Source organism: Fusarium flagelliforme (assembly GCF_020744385.1).
Source record: "Fusarium flagelliforme strain FIESC 12 MPI-CAGE-AA-0113 chromosome Unknown B0J16scaffold_4, whole genome shotgun sequence".
NCBI classification, from domain to species: domain Eukaryota; kingdom Fungi; phylum Ascomycota; class Sordariomycetes; order Hypocreales; family Nectriaceae; genus Fusarium; species Fusarium flagelliforme.
The window spans coordinates 3,525,954-3,543,853 of record NW_025763506.1 but is presented as its reverse complement, the minus strand read 5'-3'; the positions used below and the strand labels follow the sequence as shown (position 1 = coordinate 3,543,853).

General features: G+C 48.3%; 3 protein-coding genes across 3 annotated transcripts; 1 reads left to right on the top strand and 2 right to left on the bottom strand.

Annotated features, from left to right (window-relative positions):
* Nucleotides 1-249: 249 nt before the first annotated feature.
* B0J16DRAFT_384782 (uncharacterized protein) lies at nt 250-1,476 on the bottom strand (the record flags this gene model as incomplete). The annotated part of the gene is made up of 3 exons (XM_046131455.1): nt 250-1,015; nt 1,090-1,154; nt 1,219-1,476. The coding sequence occupies 3 exons, from the start codon at nt 1,474-1,476 to the stop codon at nt 250-252; spliced, it is 1,089 nt and encodes a 362-aa protein (XP_045983369.1).
* Nucleotides 1,477-9,280: 7,804 nt separating this feature from the next.
* Nucleotides 9,281-11,138, bottom strand: B0J16DRAFT_139987 (uncharacterized protein). Its single transcript, XM_046121880.1, has 3 exons — nt 10,980-11,138; nt 9,803-10,902; nt 9,281-9,729 (listed from the first exon to the last, which is right to left on the bottom strand). The coding sequence occupies exons 2-3, from the start codon at nt 10,753-10,755 to the stop codon at nt 9,516-9,518; spliced, it is 1,167 nt and encodes a 388-aa protein (XP_045983368.1). The 5' UTR covers nt 10,756-10,902; nt 10,980-11,138; the 3' UTR covers nt 9,281-9,515.
* Nucleotides 11,139-11,226: 88 nt separating this feature from the next.
* On the top strand, nt 11,227-13,102 carry B0J16DRAFT_139913 (uncharacterized protein). Its single transcript, XM_046121878.1, has 7 exons — nt 11,227-11,797; nt 11,856-11,931; nt 11,997-12,462; nt 12,511-12,542; nt 12,593-12,666; nt 12,759-12,829; nt 12,879-13,102. The coding sequence occupies exons 1-7, from the start codon at nt 11,697-11,699 to the stop codon at nt 12,977-12,979; spliced, it is 921 nt and encodes a 306-aa protein (XP_045983367.1). The 5' UTR covers nt 11,227-11,696; the 3' UTR covers nt 12,980-13,102.
* Nucleotides 13,103-17,900: the final 4,798 nt, after the last annotated feature.

Here is a 17,900-nt window from a genome sequence, read left to right as displayed (position 1 = left end):
CATGACCACATCGGTCTTCGGAAAACATACAACGCCGCACCATTTCTGTGAATCTGTGCCTTTGAACACCGAACCCCTACGGGTATAAACCCACCCGAAAAAGAAACACCCAAAACCCCTTGGAGTAGTTGAAGAAATACCACAAACACCGTGCCGCGTGACAAGTTTTTCGACGAAATAAAGAATGGCCGTAATCAAGTCTAATCATACTGTACAGTCAAGATTCAGTTCGTTTGTCGGTCGATTCGATTATAATCGCATTGGCTCGCCATCGTAGCCTGAATAAATCATAGGATCGCCCATGCCCAGCATCACCTCAGGGTTGGGACATGAGAGGACGTGAGGCTTAATTGTTCCGAATTCTGATTCCACGAGACCCTGGTTCAACATATCCATATTTGCCATCATGCCGTTTTGTTGTTGTTGCTGCTGTTGTAGAAATTGCATAGTGAGGTCGGTGAGTTGAGGTTTAACCATTGACCAGGCGGGAAAGTTGTTCATAGAGGGCGATTGCGAGGGGAAGAGAGTTGAAGCGTCGATCTCAGGTGGTGGAGGGGCGAAGTCGAAGTCAGGAGAGCCTGTGAAGCTCTGCGGTGAAAGGGTCATGGCGTTGGTGTTACCAAAGGCGGCTTTTCGGTAGTCGTACTCGACATCGATATCGGAGTGATCGAGCTCCGATGATGACGCTCGCTCAGTTCGGTTGCACACTGAAGAATCCGTATCCTTGACAGACTCTTTCTGAGGCTCGTGCTCCTTCTGCTGGTCCTCGAGTTGTCGAGCCAGCTCGGCCATACCAGCTTCGTCTTCAGGGAATACCGAATGCACGGGAAGATCGATATCGCTGTTGGGACGGATACATCCGAGCTTCTGGGCGATGTTGTGGATTACGGGCTGGCCGCGATCGTTTAATTCGGGCTCGCCCAAGTCCCATGATTGGTTGTTTCGAACCATTGAGTAAAGCTTGTGAACGGTAGCAATTAAAGCGAATTGCGTGTTCTCGAGAACCTCGGCGTAACTGTTTGGGTATTCGTGTAAGTGACATGTCCACCGTATTGGTTGCTTGATTTTCCTTTGCGGGATACCACATACCCTCGAGGCAATTGCTTGTATTCCATCTTCTTTCGTACACCAGCAGTGCAAACTAGACCGTCGTCCTTGCATCGTTTGCAGGGAAATTCACCGTCACACTTAATTGCTGTGTTAGTTGAGAGTGGGGACAGGAGTACGAGGAAAACGTGCCTTGGTCTTCTTCATGCGACATCGTTCGCAAGCCTTCCACACACGCTTATGTCGACCGTCCATGCCAGTTGTATGTGTGACATGATCGTGGTGGTGAATTGCGGCAGCATTTGAGCTGGCTCTTTTAGAGGTGCGGTGCACAGGCTTGACGGACTTTGTACTTGATGATGTGCTCTTTCGAGAAAGAGTCGACTTATGATCCTCAGCGGGAGGAGAGGGCAAGCTACCTGATCCCATTGTAGCAGTAGCAGTAGCAGAAGCTATAGTATCTATTATATGCCGAGCAAAGTATGTTGGGGTTGAAGGCGATCCACGATGAAGGTGAAGGATTAGATATTGGGGTAGGTACTAAGAGTAAGAGTGTCTGAGAAAGAGCCAAGCAACTGGGACAGGAATAGATGGAGGGGGAGAGAGTATGTATAATAAACTGATATTGAGAAGAAGTGGGAGACTGGGACTGGGGGGAGGGAAGCAAAGAAGAGAAGGGATCGAGGAGCTTAATAATAGCAGACGAGGCCAAGTTCAAGCTTGTGTGACTGACTGTACAGTACAACACAGTACAGTGGCAGTCATGGAACCCAAGTTATGCGCAAGCAACGGCCTTGGAATTATGGATGGAGATTATGTGAGAAGCCCGCAGACTACTACTAACTTACAGTGCAGTGATCCTGACGGGATCTTGATCTCACACCCAGTCACGGTGCTCGGAAGCTATTAGCAGGTAGCGGTAGGAAAGTTCCCGCCCGCAAAGGAGAGAAGGGCAGGGCGTGTGCATAGTCAATCGGCGTGGTGTTTATGTCCGAGAAAGCGAGAGAATGAGAATGAGTGAGAGAGAATCAAACAGGGATTATGGAGCGACCCGACCGACCAGGTAAGGTCAGGGGAGGCCCACTATAATGATGAGTTGATGGTGTGGGCCTGGGCTCCGGTACAGTAGGTATAGTGCTCTGCACCTCCAGCTCTCTGGAGGCAGTAGACTACAGGGCTCCATTCAGAGGCTAGAGGCCCATGCCCGGGGGCCTAACGCACTGCAAAAGTCCGCGTAGCGTGCGGACTTAAGAGACGCAGCAGGCGTACCTCCACTGGGCTATCACTGTCATTATCATCCATCCAATCCATATCGCATCCCATCTCATCCCATCCCATTCCGTCCCATCCATCTGGTATCATGGCTTACGGGAGGCTTTGCTGCTTCATCTCTAATGGTGCTTACATTGAGTAGAAAAGAGAGAGAAGGGCGCATTGACAGGTGCAATTCATTGCGTGGCCGTTAGAATGCAACCGTGATTGGGCATCCATGATCCTTTCTGATTTAGTGAGGATCAAACGCATTTTCAGGGCGCATGCAAATTGAACCCAAAACCTAAAGGCAAGGCAAGGCGATCAAAGTCAAGACCAGGACCATGCTTGATCAGATTAGGGGACGTGTACGAGCGAGAACGAGAACAGACCCTCTCGTACAGTACCGTACCTTCAAGCCAAGTAAAGCCAAGCCAGGCCAAGTTCAGTCAAGGTAAGCCAAGCCAAGCGAGCTGGGGTTTGACGATCGTCTCTTTTTCTTCTGACGCTGCCTCGTTTCGCTGCCCCGTGGCTGTGAATTGTAACTACGATAATTACGGATACATTGTCTGTCAATCTTGGGCAGCGGTAAGTATGTATGTGCACCTACGTACGTACGTATACGTATTTGCGTATTACAGTTGCCATAGCTTTAAACCTAAAGAGTAATACCAAAACCTCCGTGATTAATGACCGTCAAACCTAATACGGACGGAAATGCAGCGCTGTGCTGACTGCCGTGTCGTTGAGCTAGGTGGTGATTTGATTTGATTTGACACTCCGGCTTATGAAGCTTGTTTCTGAGGTTTCAGAACGGCAAATGATTGATTGCACTGCTTTCAACCCTGACTGAGATACCTATAATGTGGTAAGACGGGTCAATTCATGCTTATCATTCGTTGCAACAGATGTACATTATAGTTCAACTAGACGGAATTAATCGCTTTGTGCGTACAACAACACCAACAGTTGTCAGATATTATCATGTGTGTAAGATATGGATGGATTACTTGACTGCTTCAAGTGTGGGTGAATCCACCCAGCACATCACACAATTATTTCTGCACCGAAGAAGAATATATATCCAAGACGCTTCTCTGCGGTTGAAGACTTTTTCCAGATCGATCTCTTGGTCATTGCTTGATGGATAACCAACCTTTGTTACTGATGCATCGCGGATATCGACTCTTGGGCAAATTTTAGATCATTCAGTTCAGTGGAGGCGGCTCAACACCCACAGGGTACCCTTCCGTCCACTTATTGCCGTAAATCCACCACTCTTATTGCCACCGACTGGATGGTTGGCGTTTCTAGAAGGTGAGGACGGTGCTGTAAGCCTAAGCCTAAGCCTAAGCCTAAGCCCGATTCCGAAGCACTTGAGCGAGAGTAAGAGTCCGAGGCTTGGTCGATTCAAGGAGTCGCGGAATCTTGTCGGTCTTCCGTGACACCGACCTCCGTACAGTACCTAATACTCGGGTCCGTTGCTGTAACATCCATCTATTAGTGATATCCACATGCCCACACGTTTCCAGCGCGGCGGATCGAACAGGAATTCGCTAGTTTAGCTTGCCAAGGACAAGACAAGAGAGACGTACCTATTGTAGAGTCTCAATGACAAATACGGATACCGTCTAATATCTCATTTCTTTACTGATGAACTGACAGCGGTTGACGTGCAAGGATATTTAGGATCATGACCATCTTAAAGTTCTCATGGCCTCGCCCTGCGGCCGTTGCACAATGAAACGGGATGCATATCGGTCCGTGGCATGCGGCAACTTCCGACATTATCAACCTTCTTCTTACGCGACAACAAAGGGCAGTCGTGATGCTTCATGTGACTAATTCTAATCCATGGGGTTGGTTTCTTCTGTTATTGTCAAAACAGGGGCATCGATACTCGGCGCCGATTGCAACAACCGGCGCCGATGAAGACACTCATCAGGTACGTGGCAAATCAGCGAGCGATCGTCCTCTTTTCAAAGGTTAATTATATGGGTCTACCTCGGTGTCGTTGACAATTTGCAGACTCCGCAGGGTGTCAGAAGAATTGATCGCCAAAAGCATAAGAGACGAAATAATTTGGTCACTTTATGCCAGCTTAGGCTAGCATTTAGGCTACTTTATTTCTGTAGCCTAAGCCTTAGAGAACATTTCTTCTGTTACCCACCTAGAGACTGTATCAACTTGCTTGATCTCATTCCAAGATAACTAGTTGGATCATTGAGGCTACTGCTACTCATGCTCTTGAAGACCAACATTGATAACGCTAAGTAAAACACTGCCATATGTAAGCGGGAAATTTAAACGCGGGTAATCTAGCGTCAGAGGGTTTAGCTTCTCGGGGTCGTTTTTTCTCATCTTGAGCTTCATCATTGGGTTGACAAGTACAACTTCCCGTCCCCGAAATTTCATTTCTGTCAGCGGCACAAACCCCTTACAATGTGCCGCGACAAGTGCCGTTTCCTTGTGCTGTGCTGGCTCGGGAATTGATTAATTGATTCATGATACGAATACATATGCACTGTAGGGCTGATCATTGAGCTGAGTGACAGTGACGGTGATCAGGAAGTAAAACTCTCGAGAATGTACCGTCTCACCGTTGAACTGCCGCGATGATACCTTCTTAATGCCGCGGATATACACATCAAAGCTGTCTAGCTTGCGTTCACGGGCGTCTTGGTGTTGTCTGTTCCCAAGAGTCGGTGACGCACAAGGCTTCAAGACATCTGTCACTGAGGGGGTGGTATTACAGAACCTACTCCAGGTATGAGGTTATCTTCTCAATCTGTCTTTGTTTTGCGTGTGTTTAAGGGTTTCTACTGCCCGGGCTTCTCCATGATGCCGAAACCGTTCGGAGTCCGCAGCGGAACATGTTTCCACATATTATCACCCCTTAGTGTATCTACAGGTTTACACTTTATTATTTTTTCTTTGTTCTGCTTCAACCTGCTCATAATAATGAAACCATTTGCATGTGCTTGTTGCGTAAAGTGAGGAACCGAGATCAAAAGATGAGGCAGACAGGGTGCTATGTAGTGGTCGATCAGTTGATCACCTTTGTGCAACTGCCGAATGGACGAAAACCTCCGTGCTTCGATTCCCGAAAACCCAGTACTAGCGAAATGTGATAGATACTGTAACATTGGCTTGTATTGGCAATACAATGAATGATCTCATTGTGTGCTCGTGCTCTTCCTTATTTCTCTGTTGCAACACTGCCGAGAGTCTCTGCTTCTTCATGATTCCGTACATAGAAACACACAGACTCTTCATGTAAAATGCCCCTGGTCAAGCGAGATTCCACTTTCAATCTTGCATCGTGGATACTCTCATCATGAGCCAAGATGGAGCTGAGTCTTTGTGGACCAATCAATCATTGAAAGTTGACAGTGAGACAATTGCATGAATGAACTGGTTCTCTCGATTGAGACCATGTTTCCGAGTATCACAGATGTTAGTTGATACAGCTGTGATTCTGTTACGTTACATACGTGTCAATAGCTGAGAAATGCGGATGGATACAGATCTGATCGAAGAGAGAGACTTGGATCTTGATGACATGCAAATTCTTTCTTTAACTAGGTAACTAGTATACTGTGAGTCAAGATCAGGCCATTTAACAATCATTAGCTTGGTCAAGATACATGAATAAATGGGAATACAGTGCAGTACGTACCCGATTAAACTAACAACTGCATGAGACGGGTCAGTGAATAAGGCTCCCCGAGAGCGGAATCAAATCCGCACAAATCTCCAAGGTGTGGTCAAGTCCCATCACTTTTTTTTCTTTCCAAATCTTCTTTCCCTCTTTTTTCGCATTCTTTTTTTCGATGCATCTTTCTTCTTTATCCACTCTCCTTCCCCACAACTTAGCGGTACAGGTAACAGCATCTAACCGTCGACGTCATGTGCGCTTGATTATCAACCAAAAGTCCATCCCACTTGAGCGGATTGGGACTCTGAGGCACAACGAACGTACAGTAGGGCACTTGGCGGCCTTGCTCAGTTTCACCGGCACTTATCTTAGACTAAACTCTGTTTAATGCTGGAGCCTGGAAAAAGAAGAAAGATGCTGTAGTCACAACTCCAAAAGAAGAAACTTGAACTTGATGGAGTCAAGGTCAGGCAGGGCGTGTGACAAGGAACGGGAACGTTAGTCAATGACACCAACACAGAGGAAAAGCGAAAAACCCTGATCGCCAGAAGGGAGAGCCACTAGCTTACCAGGCATCGGCTTGGCTTATGGGTGGCCGGAAATAGATCCCACGCGCCGGGTATAACGCTATCAAGGCTCTAATACGTAAATTCTATCTATGACTCGACCACCGTCTGTCTTTGCTCAATATCGCATCACAACTGATCAAATACCTCTCATCGACTTTGTTCTCGTAGCCATTCTGTAACCATCTCATCATCTCAAAACAACAACACGCATTGTCAGATATGATATCAGACACCCTATGTTTACACAAGCATGCAATATCACCTATCGAACCTTGATACTGTACAAGCTAAGTTAGACACCGGAGATAAAGACCATGTGCAGCAAACGTGACCTGCAACGGGCGTAGACACGGCACAGTACAGTACCTACAGTAGTCTACGGGTTACTGTAACTTTGCTGTGTTGTTCGACCTGGCGTCATATTACAGCTAACAACCAACTACATGCGTGAGAAACAAGGCGGTTGAGTTCTTGATTTCACTCAATTGCGCGCGTCGTAATAGCCCAGACAATCTAGACTCTACAAGAATTCTTCAATTTTGATTATGATAAAGGCGGTTGGCCAACTCGGCAACCGCCAGCCGAGCAACGTTATGTTTATTCGTGATGCAAGATGATGTCTTTTCCCCGACCAAGGCTGGCCCTATGGGATCACATCCTTTCAGCCGCGCTACGGCATTGCGGTACTTGAAAGCTTGGCTTTCTCCATCAGGAGACGGCTTGGAGTTCCTCTTAGGTGAAAGTCTTTCTAGAATACTGAGAATTCCGCGGGGTTTCCACGGCCTTATCCCACGTCGGCACCGGAACGGCACCTGTGGGTACTGTACTGTGCAATATTTGAGGGCCCTTGGATCAATCAGGCCTGTCAAATCGTTAGCAAGTCTTTTCGGGCGATACCGAAATAGTGAAAAGACGGTCCATCGTCCATATCTGCTTCGATTCAGCACGGACTCTCCATCATCTCGTTCGGTGCCGATGTGGGGGGTTCTCCCGTCTCCTTCTGGGCTTGCTGCAGGTAGACTAGGTACTACAGTACATCATTATCGTAGTTTATTCTACTGAGAGTTTCTGCTAACTGCTGTTGAAGAAGACGAAAGTATCTAATGTTAGAATAAGATGAGATCAGCGGCGGTTTTGATATTCAGGGCTAACCACTTATCAATCCGGCCCAGTCCAGTCCAGGCCGATTGATCTGCCAAAGTAGATACCCGTTTGAATAACCCGACTTTCCATCTACCTCCGTGCCGAGGGAGGGTGTACAGTACTGTACACTCACTGCAGCCTGTCGATCCACTCGCTGTCGAGTCGGCGTTTAAACCTCCGAGGTTGGTTCCAACTCAAGACCCCGTCGGCTTTCTTCTGCATGACGATGTGATTGTTGCAGTATTATATGCGTGCTATGCCCGTTGGCTGCTGACACCTTCTCTAAACGACGTCGCAACCCTGGGAAGGATTGATGATCTTCAGGGTTGTGTTGCACATGAACCAAGGTCGGCATTTTGAGAAATGCCTCACAAGACTAGATGAGATGAGAGAGAAAAGGACTGTGCTGAGGAAGCCCACTTGCACGCCCCTTCATCCTCTTTATTTTCGTTTTCATATTCCGATTGTCGATCCGACCCTTGACTTTTTGTCCAAGGATTATGGCTTACCTACCTACACACAGCTGAATCCTGCATAAGAACGGCTATGACGGTTGGAACGGCTACAATCAACAGTATGAACCACAGTTATTTCCTTGAGCTTCAGAGTCTCAGTCTCTTTTTTCCACTTCCTCTCTTTGGCAATTCGTTTCGCCTCACTAAACTAGACTCTTTTCAGAACGTGCCGCTGTCAGTGCCAATATCAATGTCATGCCTTGTCCATGTGAGGCTCATAACCCGTTCCTCGGCCCCACTCGGCCGATGTGGGTCGGCGCCGCACCAGGCGATTTTCCCGGCCGAAACCCGTCGATTCAAACCACGTTAATTTCCGTACCTCCAGTTCAATGGGCTATGTATCGACTTCACATGATAAACACGACAACCTCATGATTGTTTCGCGATATCTGTGTTTTAGTGAGATCCTTGCTTTTCGGACGTCTGATTCTGGAGCTTCTACCACTTTCACAAGCAAACCGCCGTGCTTTCACATGGCTATGATTTCCAAGTCTCCCTCTGTCGTTTATTATTAATGACAGTACTCGTTCGGCCAAGCCGAGGACTACCACCCTTAGGCCGGGTCTCTACAGGAGTCAGTTGATATGGAGCCCGGATGGAGCTTCACTCAATCCTCATCATCAGTTCATCTTGAAGTTATCCCCCATATAAGGTATGGTACCTTGAAATACGGGATTCGGTATTGGCGTCGAGATCCTTGTCGGCATGATCAGCCTCACCGCGCCTGTCTTCAGCTGCCATTGTTCAATGACACAAACCAATGGCACGGCGTTTCACATAGAGTATTGCAGGTTTTGGTCACCCCTCAAAAAAATTTCAAACGCCGATTCTTCTCCAGTTACGCCCGACTTATGGGTCCTTGACCATGGGCGCATCGCAACGTGACAGTGGACCCTTAAGAACCACCCCGGGCGACTCATCACGCAAGAGTGCACACCTGTCTTTGTTCTATCGGCTCCTGGGTGTTTGCATGATTGCAACTCGTCTAGCCAAGGGATGGGCCGAGCTCAGACGTTACAGCTCAGCTGGGGCCATGGGGCTATCGTGAATCGAGAGTTTTCTAGGCCGAGCCTGTGACAGTCTGACAGTATTCTAGAATGCCATATCCTCGGTTAAGTAGCCACTTCTAACTTTGCCGACAATCACGGCCATGTTTCGATTTCTCGGATTAATGCCATTGATTCATACATTGGCCCGTCATGAACGTGTAACTGATACATGGAAGGGACAGACGCCAGTGCTGCTCGACATCACCCTTGCGCAACTGCAAACTACAATTCCAAGGCCTGTGCCTCTTGACGATAACAAAACGACGGGTGCAACTCCCCTCCGCTACACATCATTGTACATGATAAGTTGGGGATATTCTTGTTCACAAACAGCCCATGTCCATGCGGCGCTCGGCAAGTAATTCATGAGAACTGCAGCTTTGTGGCCGTAAGATGCAGGCTCAAAGAGGTTCGGATCATGTCGTCGCACTTTCTCCACGGCGTCAGCAGTTGCTAACGCCAGGAAATGTTGTCGTTTGGGTCCCTTAGGGAGCACCCTATGTAGAGGTCAGTCAAAACCAAGGTCTTAGAGACCGCCAGATGATTAGGTCAAATGTAGGATAAACGTACAATGCGTTCCCAAAGATTCCATGGCACAAGCTGGGCTCCTTGGTGAGTAGTCCATGTCTCCAGATTATGCTCTGCCCCTTTTCAATAGCAGAGTCAATCCGGTTTTGAAGTTCGGGGAAGTAAGGGCGCAGGGATTGGAGAGAGTACAAGAACCCAGGGGCGCCATGGCACCACTGGATCAAGCTTGCAGTTTTGCCTTCCTTGAGACTCCGCGCGCTTGATGGCCAGTTGCCATCTGATAGCTGAAGCTCGAGTAACTTCTCCAGTCGTCGGGCGAGTTGCGGAGCGAGCGATGGATTTGAAAGAACGACCTGCGTGATTATACCAATATCCCCATGCGCTGCACCAAAGTATCGTTTTCCATGCCACTCCCAGTTGCCTCGTCCATCATCATCAGTGGACATAATCCTTTCTGTCAATCGTCGTAGAGGAGATTCGATGAGACTTTCACTCCTTGGCATCCAGTGTCGCACCATACGTAGCAAGTACAACGTACCTGCTCTTCCGTATGCTATCTCTGAAGGAAAAGCGTCTTCCTGGGGGCACGTGTATGGACCAAGCAGAACTGGAATACCGCTGAGGAACTCGATCAAGTGGTCTTCATCCTTTGTCACGCATGCTCTTACTGCCTGGAAAGACATCTTTTCAGATGAGATGCCGCAGTTACCCTTCTCCAAGACAAGCTTCCCCCGATCTCCCTCAAGATATCGTTCCGCCCATGATATCAGCTTCTTGCCAGATATCTGCAGGTCTGGATACCATTCGGATAGTTGAAGAAACAAGTAGGCAAGACCAGTGTATCCGGTGAATAGTCCACCAAGGTGACGTTCATGGTACACTTCGCGGGGTGGCGTGTGTCTGACGACAAGTTCAAGCGCATAAGTTAGCAGCTCTTTGGGATCTGAGCCTAGACTCTGAGCAGGGAGGTTGTTCGAGATGTATCGTTGGGCCATGGCTGTGGTGTTAATGCATGCATTCGTCACTGTGGATTGGGACTATCGAGAACGTGTTCGGGTTGTCATTGTCTAGATGAGGTTGTCGTCAACTTTGGGCTCGACATGATATTATAAGCGTGGTATCCTGTGACGCATACCTTTCATCTTTCGGGAGGTGATCAGCAATTCGTTACCATGCAATTGGAGGAGGGGGGCAACGAGGCTCACGCGACATGACCTACCATAAGTACATCAGTGACAAGAGGCTCTTTCAGAAGGTTTGTAGGGGCTATAAGGCAAACATGAAACTGATCTGCCTTGTTTCAAGGTCGATCGGCTTATAGCTCAAGACAAATAGACGTCAGTTGGCCGAAGTCTTATATGTGCTCCCAGCAGTTGGGGACCGATGGTGGGTCATGAGCTCCCCGGTCGAGGTGGGTCTAATGGGATGTTTTGTCCGGGCGATCTGCAAGTTGACGTTGTAGCGGGTGACCTTAGAAGTTCAGCCTAATGCTGAAAGGGCGACCTAGAACATGGTGGAGAGCGCATGATTTTCCTTGGCAGAATGCTTGAGTGACTTTGGAGACCTGGGATTGATGAAATTGTTATATCAAAAGTCGTCAAGGAGCGTAACAAACTCATCATCACCTGCTCAAAGAGGAGGTATTGCTTGATGGATTGACGATTTAAGGTAGCCCCACTATTACCTTAGGGCCCCGCGAGCTCTACAGTACTACGTACGTACCTACACAGGTAGTAATGACGACATCGATGAGAGCTTCGTTCCTCCCTTGAACTTGGAATGGAAAGCTTGTGATTGCCAGCCTCGCCATCGTGATAAGAACAAAGCAGAGCACCCAGAAATAAATTACTCTTCATCCTACAACATCAGATTTGCTTGGTCTCAACGAACCTACATCCATTACTGCAGCCCTTCATCTTGACACTGACACTACATCATGGCCGACACAGCTGAAGCCTCGGGAGCTGATCACCAGCAGCAAGCTTCTCAGCGTAACAGAGTCGTCGACACTGTAAACGAAAAAGCCCAAGAGGTCTTGTAAGGCTGAAACGACGACTGTCTCCCATACATTCTTCAAGCTAACACCTTCAACTAGCAAGGAGGACTATGCCCAGGCCCGGGACCATGTCGCGAATGCTGCCAAGAGTAGATCCTACCTCTACCCCATTAAGGTACGAAAAGGACAGGGAATCAAGTTCCACGATGATCACTCGCTAACACATCGTGTCTTTGACAGGGCATCTTCTACTTCCTCTCCCACCGCTCGCTCTGGAAGCCTTTCGTCTCTAAGCTCGGTCCTCTGATCCTCCTATCTACTGGCGTTATTGGTGGCATGTTCTTCTTCACATACTTGCCACAGCTCGCCGTCCTGTTCTTCGTCAACGGCCCTATTGCACCTTTCACAACTGTTCTTCTGGTTCTGAACGAGAGCACTACCATCATCAACCTTGTATCTCGCTCCTATCTTCTCCAAGATGCGCTGCTGGATGTCTTTGACGGCACCCTTCTCGCTCGCGGAGACACCAAAATTGTCAGCGAGGGGCGTGAGGTCAAGTCGGGAGCAGACCCGATGCAGAAACTGGGTAAAATCATCAAGAGTCCCTTCGAGAAGTTCAGTCCCAAGGCAATCATTAGGTACATTATGTACTTGCCTCTCAACGCCATCCCGGTTGTTGGCACAGTGATCTTCATTCTCATTCAAGGTGGGAATCGTGTATTCATGTATATTTAGATATGCTAATCCATTCTAGGCCGCACTCGAGGCAAGGGAGTTCATGGCCGAGTAAGTATATTCCATCTACAGGCTTCGCAACCATGCTAACGGTGCTCTAGTACTTCCAGCTGAAGCGATGGTCGCAAGCCAAGAGGGAGGACTGGCTTACCAAGAACGTTGGTCCTTACACTGCGTGCGTAACCCGTTGAGCTACCACCTAATTTGCCGTCGTTTATTTTCTAGCCAGACGCTACGATCTGAATTTAGCTGACCAAAGTTTTCTAGGTTCGGACTGGTTGCTACGCTCCTCGAGATGGTTCCTGTTGCTTCAATGTTCTTCACTTTCAGCAACACAGGTGAGTCACACATGCATTATTACCATACGTAGGAACTAACATCGATTAGTTGGTGCTGCTCTTTGGGCTGCTGATATCGAGGACAAGGATACCTCAATGACTGATGGAACCGCCCCAACTCTGCGTGAAACCGCTGAAAAGGCCGAGTAAACACTTGATCTTCGTAACACTCTAAGCCTCAAGGCCACGCAACACTTGACATCTGCGAAACATGTTAAACAAAACATGGGCAGGTGTCAAGTAATACAGATTTGCTTTTATTTTGCTGTTACGTCAAGTTTGGGAAAACAAAAATAAGGGCTGCTATTCTTCCTGCCATACCCGGGAGCTTCAGGAAGCGCATTTCTCGGAAATGGAAGGCAGAGGGGGAGATTCTCTACACGCCGGCTCAATATTATGGGAAGGAAGGAACTATTAATGAGGATAGAAGGCACTATTTCCGATGTCTTGACTTCTTTTATTCCACAAAAACTTTCCCCGTCTCGCTTTGTCTCATTACAATGTCAACACATGCCTCGCAACATTCTCCTGATTTGTCTTTTCTGCATGTTGAAGCCGTCCGTGACTTCGGCGATCTGTGAGTGTTTCGAGATGGTTACTTAGCAAGAATCAATACGCAGATGATTTCCTCACTGCCTTGATATCATATACTCGCTTTCCGTGGCGGATATAGGTAGGTTGTGAGTACCATCCCCAATTGCTGTAATTATTGTTCTAGTTAATGGCACTCTGTAACCCATCATTGGTCTCGACTTTTTACCACATCGGATCCTGGGTTGGCATTCAATAAGCAGATAATAAAGGCTTTCGGGGCCATACATAAATCAACGGAAGTCAGACCCATCATGGGAGGTCGTGTTCCTCATGCAACCCGACGGCAAGCTGCATTTCGCCTCGTTGCCGAAGCTTGCTACAAGTACTACACCTCCGAGATGGTATATCGCTTCTGATATTCTGGGCCCTGGATTGTGAAACCTTCAACAAACAAGCCGTTAGTCTCAACGGCTGAAAGACTTGACATGCTTCGCGTTTCATTGTTTGAGCGGTTGAGGTATTGCCGGACAGGATCTCTACGGACACAAGTTAGATTCAGACTGAGCTACGCTAGTGAGGGGGCAGCTTACCCCGTGGATCATGTACGACTGTCATAACGAGTCGGCATGCAGCCCTTTCTAAGGAAAATACAACTGTCAAGCAGTTTCCTACCGAGTACCGACGCATCCTGAACTCTAGCTCGCCAGCACTATTCACTACCTATATGGCAGGAATAGGCTGCCCATACTCAAGCGAGCAATTGTGTCAGAATGTTCTGCTTTGTTCCACTTTCTAGAGAAGAAACGCTATGGGAGATGAAGGATGGTCTGTGAGATGGCAGACAAAAACAATCACCGCTTGATGAAGCAAAAGGGGCAGTGGCAGGAGTCGACACATGCAGGTAAGCGACCTAAGAAACAAAGATGGATTTTATTCCCCGAAAGCCTAAAAGGAACAGAGTCCATAACCTTTGAGGCTGCATGTGCAGTTGGTTGCAGTCATGACCATTATCATGGCATATGAAGGCAGGATAATGCGTCGGTCCAAGTGACTGGGTCCCCTTCCACCAGATGGAAAGCAAACATACAATGGTAGGATCGAGGATGAATCTTTACACAGCCGAGAGTACCGCCGTTCCACCGGGTATGGGTCAAGATGCGGAAAGGCCTCCAGATCTGCCAATGTTAAGATCCCGGGCCAGATTTCTGTAACCCTTTCGATTTGGAGATGCAATTTGTACGCTCATGCTGTGGCAGGCTCTAGGGGGTGAGCTCAAGATTCGATTCGGTGCCAGTTATTCGATGTGCTTGTGCCTGCGCCTATGAGAGACCAAGATTTAATGCCCCTTTGCTTGACACTGGCAAGGTCTGCGTGACAGCTGGTGCCAGTGCACATTCCGCATCTCTTCTGTTGTTTATCATTCGGCCTACGTACTCACTTCCTTACGCGTACCTGGAATTTCTTACTCTTTCTCCTCTTTTCCACCGTGACTAGAATCTCTCTCGCTCCATCGCGCAACTCATTCCTGCGTTCTCCTCAACATCGCAGGAAAGCAGCAAAGGAATACCCTCACAGGAGTCGACCACCACTCGTTTATCAGTATACCCTACTTTGTTCTCGACTCATACACTCGTTTAATCCCCTCAAGACTTATTCCAACTAATTTCACTCGCTACATTCGCTCGGTAAGTCTCTTTGGTTCCGTTTGTCCCCAAGGTGCGGGTGGACGATACACGATACTAATGCTAACAACACAGTATTCTCGTGACTTCAACATGAGGGCACCAAAGATTTCTTTGGTTGCCGCCTTGTCGGTATTCCTGTTGCTTTCTTGCCTTCTTGGTAATGTTGCCGGGCTTGCTCGGCGACAGCATCCGGGTCGTTACCGTGTCGTGCGCGGCAACCGCCTCGTGGAAGCTCGCCAGCTTGATGGAGAGCTTGACAATGGTTATGGCCCCCCTCCCCCTTACTACACTGGAGATCCCGTTGTTTCTGTTGACACCACCTCCGGTAAGTGCACAGTTTCACTCATTTTTCACCAAGCTAACGCTTCTAGATCCTTCTTCCAAGGCGATCACTGCAACAGATATCGAGACTGGTTCATCCAGAGCCACCATGACATCTGAGCCACATGCATCCTCTGGAAACTATACTTTCTCTCGCAGCATTTCTTCACTTCCTGTATCCTCTGTTGTGGATACGAACACCGCTTTGCCGTCTGCTGCTTCGAGTGCAAAGGCTGGTAGCACATCCAGCTCCGAGGCCCCGACCGCTGTTGGTACCACAGCTCCGGCATCATCTCGTGTGACTGAAACTTCTGGCGATGATATTCTGACAACTTCGGATGGTCAGTTGTTTGCCACATGGAGCAACGGCACTTCTTCTACCAGTGCCCATTCTTCTGCTACTGTTGAGAGTGGCACCATCATCGTGACGGATAGCACTTCGTCCGATGTTCAAACCAAGTCGCTCTCAGAGGCTGTTGTATCGTCATCATTCTCGGAAAACTCAGGAGTGACTACGTTGACTATGACTACAACAAAAGTCCTCAATACTACTATGACAGCCACAAACATGGTGGAATCTACCGAACTGGTGCCTTCGTCTACGACATACCTCACGACGACAGCCACTGTCTCGAAAGAGAATCCTTCGTTTTCCAGCCTGGCTTCTGGCTCCTCCAGAACAATCACATCTGAAAGCGCTATCACTGAAGTTTCAGTTTTCGAGTCTATGCAAAAGACATCTCTTGTCACGAGCGGGGTTCTCAATGGAACTACCGTTGTTACTACAACAACTTATCTGACTACGACGCTTGATGCTGTCAATACCTCCGACGGATTATCCAACTCATCCGATGACTCTTCTGCTGCTACCTCTGATAGCCTGTCTGATGCTGGGACTGGGAAGGTTTCTTCGACAGTTGTTTCAATTACCGCAGCATCATCTGGTAACTTCACAGACGTAGGGTCTTCTTTGACTACATTGGTGCCGTCTACTACCATTCTTTCTACTTTCTTTACTTCCACTTCTACGCTGAGCGGAAGTCTTATGGGATCTGAATCGGATGTTTCCGCAGTTCCCATTCAAACTTCTTCAGATACTCTTGTTGCATCCAGCGCTCTGCCTGCCAATGCTACATCGAATGCAGTCGCAAGCTCGGTCACGGTTACAACAAACTCTGAGAACTCGCTCATAACCATCATTCCTGATGGTATTCCTCCGACCGGCAATGCTACAGGGATGGTCAGTAGCTCTGCCTCAGCAGACGATTCGACTTCTTCCCTTTCGTCGTTCAACACTTCAGCGACACTTGGGTCGGTATCATCTTTCCAAGAGACAGGCTCGTTCCTTGACTGGTCCACTTCAACAATAGTCGAGTCACAAACTTCTCACACTACTCTAGGTCTACCCCCAGTCTCTTTCACGAGCTTTTCGTTTTCGATTATCACCACCCCAATGACTCCACCTGATGTGATGAGTACCTCAACCCAGTCACTATCCCAGAACGTAACGGTGATCATGTCTACGTGGACTTCAACCATCACGACTAGTCTTGGACCAACAGGTTTGACATCATCTGTCGAGCCAACAGCGGCTCATAGTAGTAGTGGCTACAACTTTTCCAAGACCTTGGAATCGGAGACGAGTTCAGTTGGTTCTTGGTCTACATCTGTCAGCAACCTTTCAGATATCAGCACTTCCATCATCACAAGGCGACCTACCAATCTGCCATTCCCGATCAACACTACCATTGATTGGCAACCAATGACATCTTCAGTGCCCTTGACTCAATCCGCTGAGACTGTGGGCTCTTCGGGACGGCACACCACGTTGACTGCAGCTAGCTCAGGCTTCAATCGCACTGCGCCGTATGTGAACTCAACTTCGACCATAGTTTTCACAACGTACTCCCCCACATCTTTTGATGCGATTTCTTCCAAGATGGCTTTCACTACTTACCCTTCATGGAACATTACCAACACAGTTCAGGGGCCTGCCAATTCCACTCTTAGAACAACCACCTTTCATGCCCCTACTGAATCGAGGATGAGTGGTGCCACTCAAAGCTTGAACGGAACGGCGGTCATTACATCCACATCCCCAACTTCAGAGCATACTGAGCTCGTCACGATATCTGGCAGCGTCTCGACCCAAACATTCACCAATATCCCAGTGTCGATAATAACTCCGACTTCTGCTATCTTTTGGTCGAGCAGTGCTGTTTCTACGTCTTTGAACAACACATCACCTTTTCCATTTCCGTCAAACACGACAGTGGCAGGCACTGGTGTCCCACTTCCGCCAACTGGCACCGGGGCTCATCCTACCATTGTCAGCACCCCGGGAAATTTCTCAACACCTTACAGGACCTGGACTTCGACGGTCGAGCCGAAGTACCATACATCCAACACCACTCAACATGGTACCGTATCGGGATCCTCTGCCTCTTCTGTGGGTACAAATGCACCCCCTTTCCCCAGCTCCAACTCGACTACTACGGCCGCTGTTACGTTTTCGTCTATCCCTTCTTGGG